We start from the raw sequence: 14,059 nt of genomic DNA, 5'->3' as shown, positions 1-14,059 counted from the left end.
TTTACAGAACCTGTTCCTTTCTGACCCTAAAAATAGCATATCTTTGCTCCCAGAGATTTACATCTGTACCCTCTCTGACAGAAAATAGCTGTCATGAGGTTCGTCTGGTTTGTTTAAATAGACCTGGGCCTGTCAAGACTTCAAGATATACTGTATACATATTGTCTCTATTCCCAGATGTACACAGGTGGATTTACTCTCTTCTGGTAGTGCGGCACATATTAAATACATTGATTTATAACTCTGGATTATTTAAAACAGTGCTGCCCAGGTGGTAGATATTCCTTAGAGTGTATGTTGGTAGGTGTATGTATGCTTTATATGGCAGCAGGCTGTAAAAAGTTATATCATTATGAATATTAGTAGATTTTGGGTACACAAAAAAGGTTCACAGTAAAAATCAAATATGGCATCTAACATGTTCAGCATCAAAGAATGATAGTGACAGAATTAATGGTTTGATTGAATGATCAAGATTTTGAATCTGTGTCAAGCAAAGCCAAATAGGCTGACACGTTTCGCAAAAGATTTACAAGAATTGCTTATGAAGGTATTGCAACCCTGATGTTCTTAAATTGTCTGTACTGCTGGCAATAACACACAAATATTATATTAATGCTTGAAAAGAACTTCGTAGGTGAACACCTTGCTGCAATTGATATATAGAAACATCACTGGATATGAGAGTGCATGGTGGGTGATTGATCACCCTTTGATTCTGATGTGGAAAATGAATATTCACTGGTTAAGAAAATATAAGGCACACTCATGTAGGCCAGTATTTATGTGAGTTGTGTTACAAAAGTAGTCTGAGAAACTGGGTGAATGCTTTTTGAATTAGCGTGTGTGATAATCCGTACCACTATGGTAACCTCGCTGCCAGGGTGGAGCTAGTTTAATGCAACCTCAGGCATGTAGTTCACTCAATGGATTACAAGATAATCATGCTGTAAGTGAGAATCAGGCTGTGAAGCAGAGGTGAAAGGGAACTGAGGTGGCGGGGGAGAGACACCTGTAGGGATGCAACTGAGCAAAGGGGAAATTACTCCCTCCCCTGTATATACATCTTCTCTTCCTCCAGCCCCCTCAGTCTGGAGGAAATTACCTGTCTGCAGGGATTTAAGTAGCACGGGGTGAAGAACAGCACATGTTCTGCAAAATGGTTCCTCTGGCAAGAACAAGGAGGCCTAAAACACAAGGCTGCAGACAGCAGGCAGCTTGGATAATGGAAAGAGAGGCTAGAAGGAAAGTTGTGTCTCCCAGGCAGGCTGTGACATGAAAACTTCCTTATTTCCTGCAAGCTTCTGAAGTGCTACATCTGCTAATGCCACTGAATTAAATGCAATTAAACTGACAGTATTTAGTGTGTAAAGAGTATTGCTTTATAATCATTAAGTCTTTAGGCTTCCAAAGACAATACGGGGGGGGGGGGGGGGGGGGGGGGGGGGGGAGAGAAAAAAGAGAGCTTTATGGTTTTCTGTCTGTTTTAATCATAAGATGCTTTGGGATTCTTATTCAAGAAAACTTGATCCAGGAATCTGATGGAAATTTAGGCTAAAATCCTGTCCTTATGAATGTTGATGAAGGCATTGCTATTGACTGACAAGTCCAAAACTTGTAATACACCATAGCTGTGAACTAAGATGCCTGTTACAGAAGTTTCCAAAATGCAATCTGTGAACCATTGATACTTCCCAGAGCTTTCACTGACAGCTTATAGAAAGAGCTGGCTGGTCTCATAGTGTTGGCTCTTCTCTCTGTTTTCCATCTGCTAAAGTGCATTAACAGAAGCTAAAAAAGTAAAAACCACTTTCCTAAAATGTCCTTGATGTGTAAGTGACTGTTGGAGCACGCAGTTGTGGTGGGTAGAGGAGGCAGTCTGCTGAAAAGGCAACTGAGATAGTGATGAATGTCTCAGGAGACATGAGAATATTGTCCACAGCATGAAGAAAAAGCTGAGAAGTCTTGCCCAAAAGAATAAGAATTTCCTCCTAGTGTATTTAGACAAATTATTCCAGTGATGTTTCTTGAACGAAACCGCACAGCATGGCTAGAATTTAATATGTATGTCTAGAATTTAATACAGTTCAAGATCTCATTTAGCTGAAGAGGGATAATAGTTAAAAATTATTATTTCCAAGCTTAAAGTTACTTCTGCTGCAGGCACTGATGGTTACATGTGGCATTCTCCACTGCGTCTCAAAGGGTTAGTTTTGTAAGCTTCTCCTGGCCAGCAATTGATTTATCTGGTTTACTACAGATAAACAAATGCATTGAGCCACAGAATTTAGACATCCTTTCTGGAGGGTCAGAAGGCATATACCTCAAGACAGATACTACAGGAGTAGTCGGTGAAGAGTAATTTCATTATGGTTTTATTTCATCATTCATGTGGGACACTTGCTAAAGGGATTTTCACTGTTGCTGTTCTTTTTGCTGCTTACTGAGAATAAATGTAGATAGACTAGAAGACTTCATTATTCACTTGATGCTTCAACTTGAAATTCATCTGTGGTAGTGTCATCCTCTTCAATTCCTAATTGCTCTGGTCTCTGCTGGAACAAAATATGGTAAAAGCTAGAGTAGACCGGCAACACTTCAGATTTATGAAAACACTGAAGGGTGATTGTGCTTATATAGCAGCTGAGAGAGCTTTATAATTTCCATTGAAATTCTGGCTTAATATCTTAGTGCATTACTATTCTGAGCCCATTGAAGAAAGACAGAAATCTGTCTTCAAACCGTAGAAATCTGTCTTCAAATATTCACAGCTGTATAGAGTCAGCAAAATCTCACCCTTAAATTCTTACAGAAGAAAGAAGAACCAAGAAGAGTTGCACACAAAAATTGGAAGACTTCATTCGTATTCACATCCCAAGAAACTGAGTTTCCTGTGGTTTCACACTTTGCAGAGAGTTTTTTGCTTCTTGCTTCAAGAACAATAGCAGAAAAAGAGTCCATTCCCTTTTGTGCTGAAAAACAGTATTACAAAAATTTCCATTTTGCACTAAACTAAGAAATAGTGAAACATTGTGGAGCTGATTGCTAAGATGGGAGCTAATAATTGATTTTCAGCACAGTAGGTACAGAGTAAAATTTCGTATCATTAACTTGGAATGCCCTTTTTTGATATTTCTGTAAAAAGGATATAGGATGTTTTGAAGTTTTGATCCAGCATGCTTTCTCCAGAAAAAAGAAGAATGAAGACTATAAATATTTTGATTCAGTCATTCAGTTACGTAATTTGTGTCGATCAAGCTATATCACTTCCAGAATTACACAGCAGTACTTGAGCAAATCACAGTCTTCCCAGAAGTAAATGCAGAATAGCTGTTCAATGTCTAGAAGTTTCTTCTCTAAGTTCAAAAAACAGAATGGCAGATCACTCAGTTTTGCTAATTGCTATGTTTGTATTCTAAATTGCTCCAGAAACAATGAGAAAAAAAACCTTTAAACCTGTTTCAATGTTGGCTTTACTTTTGTTGGTTTCAACAACAAAATGACTCCCATCTGAAATGTCTTTTCCTCAGCCTCCACAGCCCAAAATACAGAGGCAGTCATCATTTAATCAGATATAATTGCACTTGTTTGTAACAGCAACAGCATGAGCACCTGATGGTGAGCCAACAGGCTCTACCAAAGGGGTGAAAGAGAATGTTGTAACTGTATCATTAATTATAACTTCTCAATAGCTTGGTCAACGCATATTGAAAAGATTTGGTAAACATGTATGGAGGAGTAGAGAGAGAAGCAGAGCAATGAAAGCCAGATGGCTGAAAATGGAGGAAATTCCAGGCAAATTCTACAGCTTTGTTCTTGCATATTTTCAAAACTGAACTTTATTTATGTACAACAAAGAACAGCTGAATGCCACAAAATCAAGAAAAACAAACAAACAAACAAACAAAAAAAACCCCAAACCAGAAAAACCCACCACAGTGAAGAAAAAGCAGACAGTCCTAAGAATAGCACACAATTTCACCCCAACACTCTCCCGTTATTCCTTCAAACCTCTCGTTAGCAAGAAAAGACAGGAAGGCATCTGCGTGGTCCTGTTACCTGACTGCAGGGTTAAGATAGCCTGAGCTAGGCTAGGGTCTAGCCCCTTCTTTTTGTCTTCTTTTTCTTTTTTCTCTCCCCTGCATCTGCTTGTTTTGAGTTTGCAATAAATTACTTCTTATTACTTTAATGTTTATTTAGTGAATGCAATGTTGTCCATCTCATTTGTTCTATTTCATTTCCCAGATGAATTCAAACTATAAAGGAGAAAAAAATCGACAAGTTTTTTGATGCTTTTGGGGACGTGATAGGTCAGACTTAGTATAAGATGTGCTCCTAGTGACAATCTGAAATGAATCCAATATGCGTGGAAGGGCCAGAGCTTTCTCTAATCCATTAAGGATGACCTTTGGGTCTGGAAGGGTGTCAATGCATATGTGTTATGCATTGCTCAAGTGAAATATTAGAGCATCTCTGTCTAGTTCATGAAAAAGGTTAGAAGATTTGCAAGTCATTTTGTCTACAGATACTGCAGTATAGCCTTACTGGCAGGAGATAGCCGTTCTTGTTTTGTTGTTACACCTTTTCTCAGAGGTGTAAGTTAGAATTAGCATTAATGAGGAAATGATGGTGTTACTGTCTCTTTGAGCCACAGAAAGATTTCCAATCCCTCACAGGCTCCTGACATTTTTTTATTTTTTTTTAAGTGGGATGTGTGTAAGTCTAATTTGAACTGAAGTGCATTGATAATATGTTTTACAGCCTCTTAAAATATAGCCCACAGAGCCTCCTGGGATCTTGAATCATTGATGGAGTGGGCTGGAGAATCAGACATTAGAAGAAATATGCTGTCAGACAGGGTAGATTCACCCTTATTTGAAGTCTTGACATTGAAAACCAGCTCAAACAGGAGTCATGGGCTCAGTGACAGAAACATAATGCCATTGTTGCTCAGGTTTACTTTGCTAAATATGGGACTGTACAGACATCTAAACAAGCTGCCATCCCTAGGCAGCTCTGTTATGCTGTACCTGCATTATCTGCATGCCTACCCTGCATTACTGTAACACCACCCTGGCCTTAAAATATATTAGTCTGTGACCTAAAACCATTTATCTTTATCTTCCCTTTTTTATAACATAATCTCCCCCTGTGTACCCTTTCCAGTTGCTAAGGGATCGTCCAGAATGTATTTGACAGCCCACCTTTCCCCTTTCTCACGGGATGCATCACCAGTGGTGGAGCAGTAACTGATGCTCCTCAGCATTTCTGAACAGCAGTTACAGTGAAGTCATCAAGGGGACTCCACACGGAGTGGTCCTTTTCCGCCATGTGTGTCATATCTAAATGTGAAGCAAAATAACTTGCAAGTTTCCAGGGTCAATGGAGCAGCTCTGGGGTCTCCTTCGCAGTCTTCCTCCAGCTCTTCTAGATCAAAATTTCAGACTTCTTATCCAGCTGTATTGCTTTTTTACATAATGTGATTGTTTCTTCACTAGATTTCACTCATAAACATTTTCCTCCATTTCAGTTTATATTCCATTCAGACTAGTATGTTCGTAAAATATTAAAGCGCAATTGTAAATATTTCTTTTAATAACTTATAGTTCTTTCTTACTTCAAAGAATGGTAGATCACACTTCTTATTCAGAATGCTATATACCCATATAATTTTTCCTCTACACAGATCTTCAGTTTTCCCAAATTAGTACACCCTTGTGTTGAAATAATCTCACCTTGCAAAGAGCATGTCTTTGCTCTTGTGCCAAATATGAAGTCATATGTTTTGTAGCATAATGGCCAGAATTAACTTTTTCACTGCAGCATTAACCTGTGAAATAAGCTACAGGGTCTTACAAACGGTTGATTTTTCTATCACTTCCTTTAAAAAGGGGTGAAATGAAGAGCACCATTATATCTTCTATTTACAGAACTGCTGAAGTAACTTATTATAGCAGTAGTCTGAGGAATACCCAATACTTTCAAAGTAATAAATTTTTATATATGAAAAGATAGGTAGGTAAAAGGAGAATCAAAAATATAGCCCTAATTGCTGAAAATGTGCTGTCACCATTCCTTAGTCTGTGGATTCTGCACACAAACCTGTATTTATATAACTATTAGGATGGAAATATGAAATTATTAGTACAAGTTTGACTATATACCTAGTAACTTTTTTGGCAATGTTGGTTTGAATATAATAACTTTTCCTTCCATGGATTTTTTTAATCAGAATCACATCTTGGTCAACAATTGCATAAATCTGAATACTTTACCATGGTTGTTTTGGTTATTTACGAATGAAAATGTGTTTAAAGCCTCCTCACTCTGTTTGAGGAGCTCCTGCATGTTTGGATCTCTTCATGTCAATTTGAGGAAAAACATCTTTTACTGCAAAAAAGTGAATGAATTACTGAATAGATTATCAGTCACAGTTTCAAGATCTCAAAGGGGAAAATAAAAAGGAAAGGTTTGATCTGGATATGCACTTGGAACTTGCACTGCCTTACTAACAGTGTATTGCAACAAAGGCATTGAAGGGAACTCAAACATAAGCAGGCATTGGGAGTTTCCTGAGTTCAGTTAAAGTAGCATATAGATATATATATATAACTTTAATTGTTCTCCTCTTCTCCTACTAAAAATATAGAGAAAAACCTCGTATGCCTGATTTTGAGAGGCAGCCTGTTTGTACCTTCTGCTCTGGTGAAATAGTTCAGGAACAGTTCATCCCAATGAAAATATTATCCCTGTAATACTGCCAGCTGGGTCAGCAAGAAGCTCATGTTATCTGCTGGTTTTGTGGCAGTACTGCTCATAAAACTTGGACTTGCTAGAGAATTACTTAAGCCTGTTTGCCGTTATCTGAACACTGTTCCATTCATGAATTTGCTTTCTTTGTCCATTCATTCCAGTGATACCTGCTTTGCTTCTTTCCTGCACTGATCATTCAGCATAGACATCCTTAGATTTCAGGAGAGTCTTGTGACTCTGTGGGATAAAATCATTTTTCATGAATATTGTTATCTTACAGGTTGTGAAGTCAGGCTTCTTGTATATTCTTTCAATGTCATTTATATGCATTTTCAACTATCTCATTTTTAAATGCTTCATTTTAGATGGTATTTCAGATTACAGAGAATCAGTTCATTGCACATCTTTTTTACCTGCTGAGCTTTTTCTTTCTTTGTGTTATGGTGTCTATAAGCTTGATGATTTCTCCTTTGGGAACAGCTGTTTTTTAACATTTTCCACGTGGCCTAAGAAAAGATGCTGGCTTATGAGACAGTCCAGCATGGAGAGCACCCTATATGTATTGCCTGAAGCATGTTAGAGGGTTACTCCAGCAACCAAAGTTGCCATTTGTAGAGATGTTGCATGCTCCATTTACCCTCTGTTCTTCTCTGACTTGTGAGTTCCTCCTCTATTTTCCCCTATTTGGCTCTGTTATATAAATATTGGCTCCCTGCCATGTTCAGCTATAATGAGCTGCAATATTAACTGATATCATTAAGTCTGTAGTCTGAATGCAGGCCACTTCTGCCAGCTCCCAGAGCACTGTCATTGAGCCTTTAATCTGCTTGCATATGTTGGCTGCTCAGGGATTTCTCTAATGGTTCCCTTCACTTGCAAGGAAGATGCTTTTTGAAGAAAAGCACCTCAGCGTCTCTCGTGCACAATAATCACCTGAAACCTTTCCTGCCTGTTTAGCTTCCGTGTCACATTGGTGATACTGAACAACAGCTTTTCTCCGGCTGGCATTGAACAGCAGCTAAGTGTGAATAATTTTTCTGTTGCTAATACTAATTTAAAAGTACTTTGCCTTTTTCTTTTTTTTTTTTTCCCCTTAATCGAGTATTAATTTTTTCAAAGCTTAGTTAAAAATCTCAGTTTTCCTCTGAGGTGTGTGTATCCTGAACATATATTTGTAATGTTCTCTCTAACACAAACTGAACCATAGCAGTAGGGAGATCACTTCCTAGAGACCCAGATCCATGTTTAAACACCTAGAAGGTCTTAGCTCTCACACTTCATTTCAAAGCAGCAATATGATTTTACTGTGAGTAACAGCTGAATAAAAAATTAGCTGAACAAAAAATTCTTACTTACTATAGCACTTTCTTTGAGACTGGTTTGATTATAAAGCTGGGAACTGAGCTAGGAGTCCTCACCTCAAACCTATAGCCTCACTGCAGTAAAGTATGCTATCCAAAGTAACTCTCTCTGTAGTCCAATGTTTGAGATCACAGTCTGTATGGTATTTAAGATCTGAGGATACTGGCTTCATCCAAGATAAATCTGCTTAAGGAGCCTCAAGAAAGCCTTTAACATCTATGAAACAGGAAGATTTGCCACAAGCACAGCTCCAGATCAACAATAGAAATGAAGGGAGAAGATGTATGGGCCCTGAGTAGACTTCTCAGTCTGGAGGGTCCAGTGAAAGACAGGTTGACAGAGGGCAAGAGGAAGCCAGTATTGACGTAGCATGTGTTTTACTCATTCTGTTGCATGTGCATACACAGCTACCACCCCGCCCTTATGCGCTGATGAATGTCTCTATGCAGGCAGGTGTCAGATGTTAAGTAAGACACTTCCAGGCAAACCTTTCTCCACACTCATGAATGTTTATTTTAGAAATAAGAAGAGCTATTTTGTATCACTTTCATATGGTTTAACCACATAAAAATGACAATAATTTAATTTTTTTAGAATTAGTTTGGGAGGTCTAAGAACAGAAGGGTGTTTACCTTTCCTCTGCAGTGTTCAGGTTTCTTGGCAGTGCTTGAAGGGACTCTGTCAGGATGAAATCATATATGTCTAGAAAATATACTTTAGTTATAGAACCTAACAGCTTAGAATGCTTTGTTTATGACCATATATACTGTGCATATAGAGACTGATCCAAAGCCCTTGGCTCCATACTGTTTTGGCTCAAGACTATGCGTTTTTCAAGTTTAACCTACATAATTTACTTTTTCCAGACTGACAATGCAGGGGCAAGAGTACTCTGTTCTGAAGGCTCATGGCTCCACTGGGACAAGAATTCTAATTCTAGCAGCTTCTCCCGGCTTGGGTACCTGCTTACTAGCTGGTGTCACTTTCTGGTCTGCCTATCTAGCAAAATTATTACGTGGGCTCCAATTCTTGCAGCAGCGAGAGGGACATTTCAAAAGGCATTGTTGTCTCTGTTGTTATTTGTAACACACTAATGCCTAGACAGTGCTTCCGAGCTGAGAGTCCCATTGTGCTAGGCAGTAAAGAAAGACAGAGTAAGAGAGTATAGAATCACGGAGTCATAGAATGGTTAGAAGGGAACTTAAAGATCATCTAGTTCCAACCTCTTTATGCACCAACTTCACTGGACTGCCACAACGTCTCAAATATGATACATAATGGCTTGGCAACTTCATCTTCCAGTTCCCTCAGGACCTACATATTTATCTCATCATGGACTTGTGGACCTTCAGATTCCTTACATAATCTTGAACCTGATCTTCTCCTACAGCAGGTAGTTTTTCATTCTCACAGGCCCTGCCCTGGCCTTCTGTGACTTGGGCAGTGTGGCTGGAGCCCTTGCCGGTGAAGACTGAGGCAAAAAAGTCATTGAGTACCTTGTACTTCTACATGTCGCAGGTGAGCAGGTCTCCTGTTTCCTTCTGGATGGGGCCCGTATTTTCCTCATCTTCCTTTTATCCCCAAAGTACTTACAGAGTTGTTCTTGTTACCCTTAATGTCCCTGGCCAGATTGAGCTCTGTCAGGGCTTTAGCTTTCCTAACCTGATTCCTGGCTGCTTGGACTCTTTCTCTACACTCCTCCCAGGCTACCTGGATTTGTTTCCACCCTCTGTAGGCCTCCTTTTTATGCTGGAGTTTGCTCAGTAGCTCCACGTGTTCATTCACACAGGCCTCCTGGCATTCCTGCCCAACTGCCTCTTTTTTGGGATGCATAGCTCCTGAGTTTGGAGATTATCCTTGAATCAGACAGCTTTCTTGAGCTCCACTTTCCTCCAAGGCTTTATCCCATGGTGCTTCAACAAGTAGATCCCTCAAGAGGCCAAATTCCACGCTCCTGAAGGGAAGCGAGCTTGATGTGCACCTTCCTCACTGCCCTAAGGATCTCAGACCACCATTTCATGATCACTGCAGCCAAAGCTGCCCTCCAGGCTCACATTCCCTACCAGCCCCTCCCTGTTGGTGAGGACAACGTCCAGCATAGTCTCTCTCTTTCTGTTGTTACACGTTTGTCTAGCTTTCAGCACTAGTGGAGGATAAAAAAATAGGCATAAAAAGAATGTCTCAGACCAAAACTGTGCAATCTATTCACCAAGATCTGGGAAGCAATATGGGAAGTACCAAATTGATGACTTTTAGCTGGGTTATAAACTAGCAAGTATGCAGATTTTTCCTAAAATCTGAACAAAACAGCCATGGTGAGCTAACAAAGATGCCAGTTCCACTTGCACAAGGTTCTCTTAGCTTGATCCTGTAACTACCATATTTACCTTTTTAAGAATAGGATTATTTCCTACTTGATTTTTAATTCTGTTATTGTCAGATGCATGCAGGACATCATGGCATTCTTTTTTGTATGCCATACATATTGGAAGATGTATTTCGGCTTGGCTGAAACACCCAAAATCAAAAAGAGACAGAAGAAAGCATAGAGAAGGACCACGTGAAATAAAACAGGAATTATTTCAGTTAGCATCACATAACATTGTACAGTAAGGGTAAAACTGCGTTATTTATAAAACCAAAAAAACCCCCCAAAACCCAGTATTTTAAAAAAAAATCTCCAACAGTACAAGTAGTTTAAAAACGAAATTGTAAATTTAGTAGGATAATCATAGTTCAAAGTATTGCAAGCACTTGTACCTGTTATAAATAATGCTGCAGCCCTGTGATTTTATTCTGTAAAATTATCACTGATATTCTTGTGCTTTTTAGGACCTTGAAATTCTGCCAATCATATATGTCATTTATGATTTTGGTTACTTGCACAACCCTGCTCCACTTTGCACATCTCTACATTCTTTACTTTCCATGTATGAAAGCCCATAAAAGACACTGGGGACTATGAAAGTACAAGGATAAGAAAGAATGTGACCTCATATTTCCTGAGCACCTCTAAGGAATCTCCTGTTTAAAGCAGCTGGAAAGAATTGTGAACAAAACGATGTTACAAGCAGGGCAATAGATGAAACCTGCAAAAGAAATTTCAAACACTGGAAAAACAAACCCTTTCTCTTTACTGAAACACAGCATTTCTTTCTGGAAGAAGAAACACACACCACCTTCTGCAGAAGCCAAGATGTCCAAAGAGTTTATGTGGCCTGCTAGCCACTGAGACATTGTGCACTTAACACCAGTGACAAACAGCAAGTTGCTGGAGGCAACAGCTATTACCATCACTTGAATAAGCAACTCTGGCAACTAACCATGTATCAAAATAGATTCTGAAATAAGAAAATGCCTTCTTTTCAGCACCTACTCAAATATGTTATTTTAGACCATGCCAAAACTGAAGGGTAGCTGATATCCACATTAATTCTAACTGACAACTTTATGGGAAAATCTGGGAAGACCTCTCCCCCAAGATCATTCATATGGAGAACATACTCCAGATTAACTGGCTGCCAGATGTCACTCCTATTCCACCGCTAAGTAGCTCCCGGTGCCTATATCAGGCTTTAGTGGCCTTTAGTGTATTATGGCCTGGAAAGTGACCATGGCAACTTCTAACTCAGTATGCAGGATGTGTTCATTGTTAGAAAGGGTTAAACAAATTTTTGTCCTTGCTACCAGTAGAAACAAGGCTGTTGTCTAAAAGAGAACTACAGTGTCATTACTGCTTATGATGATGCCCAGGACATTCCCTGTCCTGTTATAAAATCAGTGAATATCATGAGCAGATGGTGCACAGAAGGGGAATAATGTGGCTTTTTGGTCCATCAGCATTATCACATAGGAAGGAAAAAATATTTCTTACCTACTAGAGGTTTCAATTTGTTGTGGGTGTTACTGAGAGGGAGGGAACAAATGCTCAAAATAACTTTATAAAACAGAGAAGTTAGAATTGTTCTGTGACTGTAGGATGGAACAACCCTGAATGATTATTTCCATAATGTATTTACTAACATGATGCATTTTAGATATGCTGAACAGTTTCTGTCAACGGCTGATCTCTAATCACCAGAGTCATTTTCCTCTGCTTCTTCCACAAATTCTGCTTCATGCTGCTGAAACATGCTTCATGATTCATGCATGTTTCATAACTTTCCTGTATTGTCTGTCTTAATTCTTCATGGAGCCTGAGGGTGTCTTTCTTCATGATCAGTCTCTTTAGTTTCTGCCTGGCTTTGCTTTCTTCAAGGGCAGGTTCTTTGAGCCTTCCTTGTCCTGGATGCTTAATTTGCTCCCCCAGCAATCAGTTTCAATAATGTCATGCACAAAAGGAAGCTATTCTTCAGGACTAGAAAAAGTGGCAGTCTAGCTCTCACACTTTCATTTGACATGTGGGAGTATGTCCAGGCCAGAGCAGCGTTTCACGTAAAGTTGATGAGAAGATTATTTTCTTATATTCTCATTCTGAATGTAGGACTTTTTTGTGTGCATATTTTTGCGTATCTCTGAAGTGCATTCTTGTAGAGAACAAGAGTGGAAAACATGATATTTTAAACAATTTTCTGTGTACGGCTGAAAGAATTAGAGGTTGTGTTCAATAAAGCTCATAGAGCAAAATGTGGTTTTAATGTTATAGACACTGAAATTCAGTCATCAACAATCCTGTTGGTGCAGGATTTACATAGCTAAGATAGAGACAGGCCAGCTCAGTGGCAGGTGTTCACCCAGGAGTTGAAGAGGACCTATCCCCCTGCTCTCCCATTACATCTCTTAAGGCCTTAGCACTCCCTACCTCCACTGCAAAGAAAAGTCAGTCAGGAGCACAACAACCAGATCTTGTGGAAGAAATTCCTGCTCAGCAATGCATTGATACATTTCTTTTATGGACTTTCTTAATATCTTCTTCTTTTTGTTGGTGTTAAAGACAGAAAAAAAGCCAGCTGATCAAATCATTCAGTCTTGAAATACAATGGCCAGGCTCTTGCACACCAAAAACTTTTTCTGTAGGACACAAAACTATTCCCATGATATTGCAGGAGTCCCAAAGACTTGAAGTCCAAGAGCCTTTGACAAGAACTGAAAATGCAAAAGAACAGTAAATAGTCCACCTCATCCTGCAGCTACAAGAAGGGTGATGGTGATCCAAGAAGAGTTCCCTTTCATTTACTGCTTCTTCATGCCATCTGTCATTACAAAAAGAAAATTTCAGGTTACCTTATTCTGTGCTTAAGGTTTTTCTCTGTTGACCCCTTCACAGATGGGAGATTGGGAAATGGAGCACCTGCAGTCTTACTTGTGGGGTTGGATTGCAGACACGGGATGTCTTCTGTTCTCACCTGCTGTCAAGAGAAACTAATGAGACCGTCATTTTGGCAGACGAATTGTGCTATAAACCGAAGCCATCCCTTGTGCAAGCCTGTAATCGCTTTGACTGCCCACCATCCTGGTATCCTACAGAATGGCAAGAGGTAAGAATGTATGTGCAATCTCATTTTATGACTGTTAAAAGGAGCCATTAATGCATTATGGATGCAGCATTTTGCTTTCGCCCATCAAGAGGATTCATTAATCACTCCAAGAAGCCATTCAAAAACTGAAAAAGTTTGCCTTTTTGCAAATGCATCGTTTTCAGAGGTAAATAATGACTATAGCTACTTCAAATGCAAAGTTACTGTAAACTATTAATATCTGGCTGTAGATTCCAGACAAAAATATCTGGAATATAAGAGTCAGCTGCCGTGAGTGGATTTGGCTTAGCAATGTCAAGGTTTCTAGGAACACAAAGCTATAAGGATCAAGGAGGAGAGAACCTCTAAAGTGTGTTGTGTATTCCATATATTCTCAAATAATAATTCAGTTCAGGACAAGAAACGCTCCTCATCCTTCAGAGTCACAAATGAGTGTTAGGCACTTCCCTCTGGGAGATGGATGCCTT

At 39.3% G+C, this 14,059-nt stretch overlaps 1 protein-coding gene across 1 annotated transcript in view; it reads left to right on the top strand.

Moving 5' to 3' along the window:
* ADAMTSL1 (ADAMTS like 1) overlaps window positions 1-14,059 on the top strand; it is a 312,286-nt gene that overhangs the window by 239,972 nt on the left and 58,255 nt on the right. The window contains exon 17 of the mRNA XM_030470560.1: window positions 13,382-13,592. Within this exon, the coding sequence (XP_030326420.1) occupies window positions 13,382-13,592 (211 nt within the window). The remainder of the gene's footprint in view (window positions 1-13,381; window positions 13,593-14,059) is intronic.

This window comes from Strigops habroptila, chromosome Z, assembly GCF_004027225.2.
Source record: "Strigops habroptila isolate Jane chromosome Z, bStrHab1.2.pri, whole genome shotgun sequence".
Lineage (NCBI taxonomy): Eukaryota > Metazoa > Chordata > Aves > Psittaciformes > Psittacidae > Strigops > Strigops habroptila.
The sequence above is the reverse complement of the archived record's forward strand: the minus strand, read 5'-3'. Positions and strand labels throughout refer to the sequence as shown.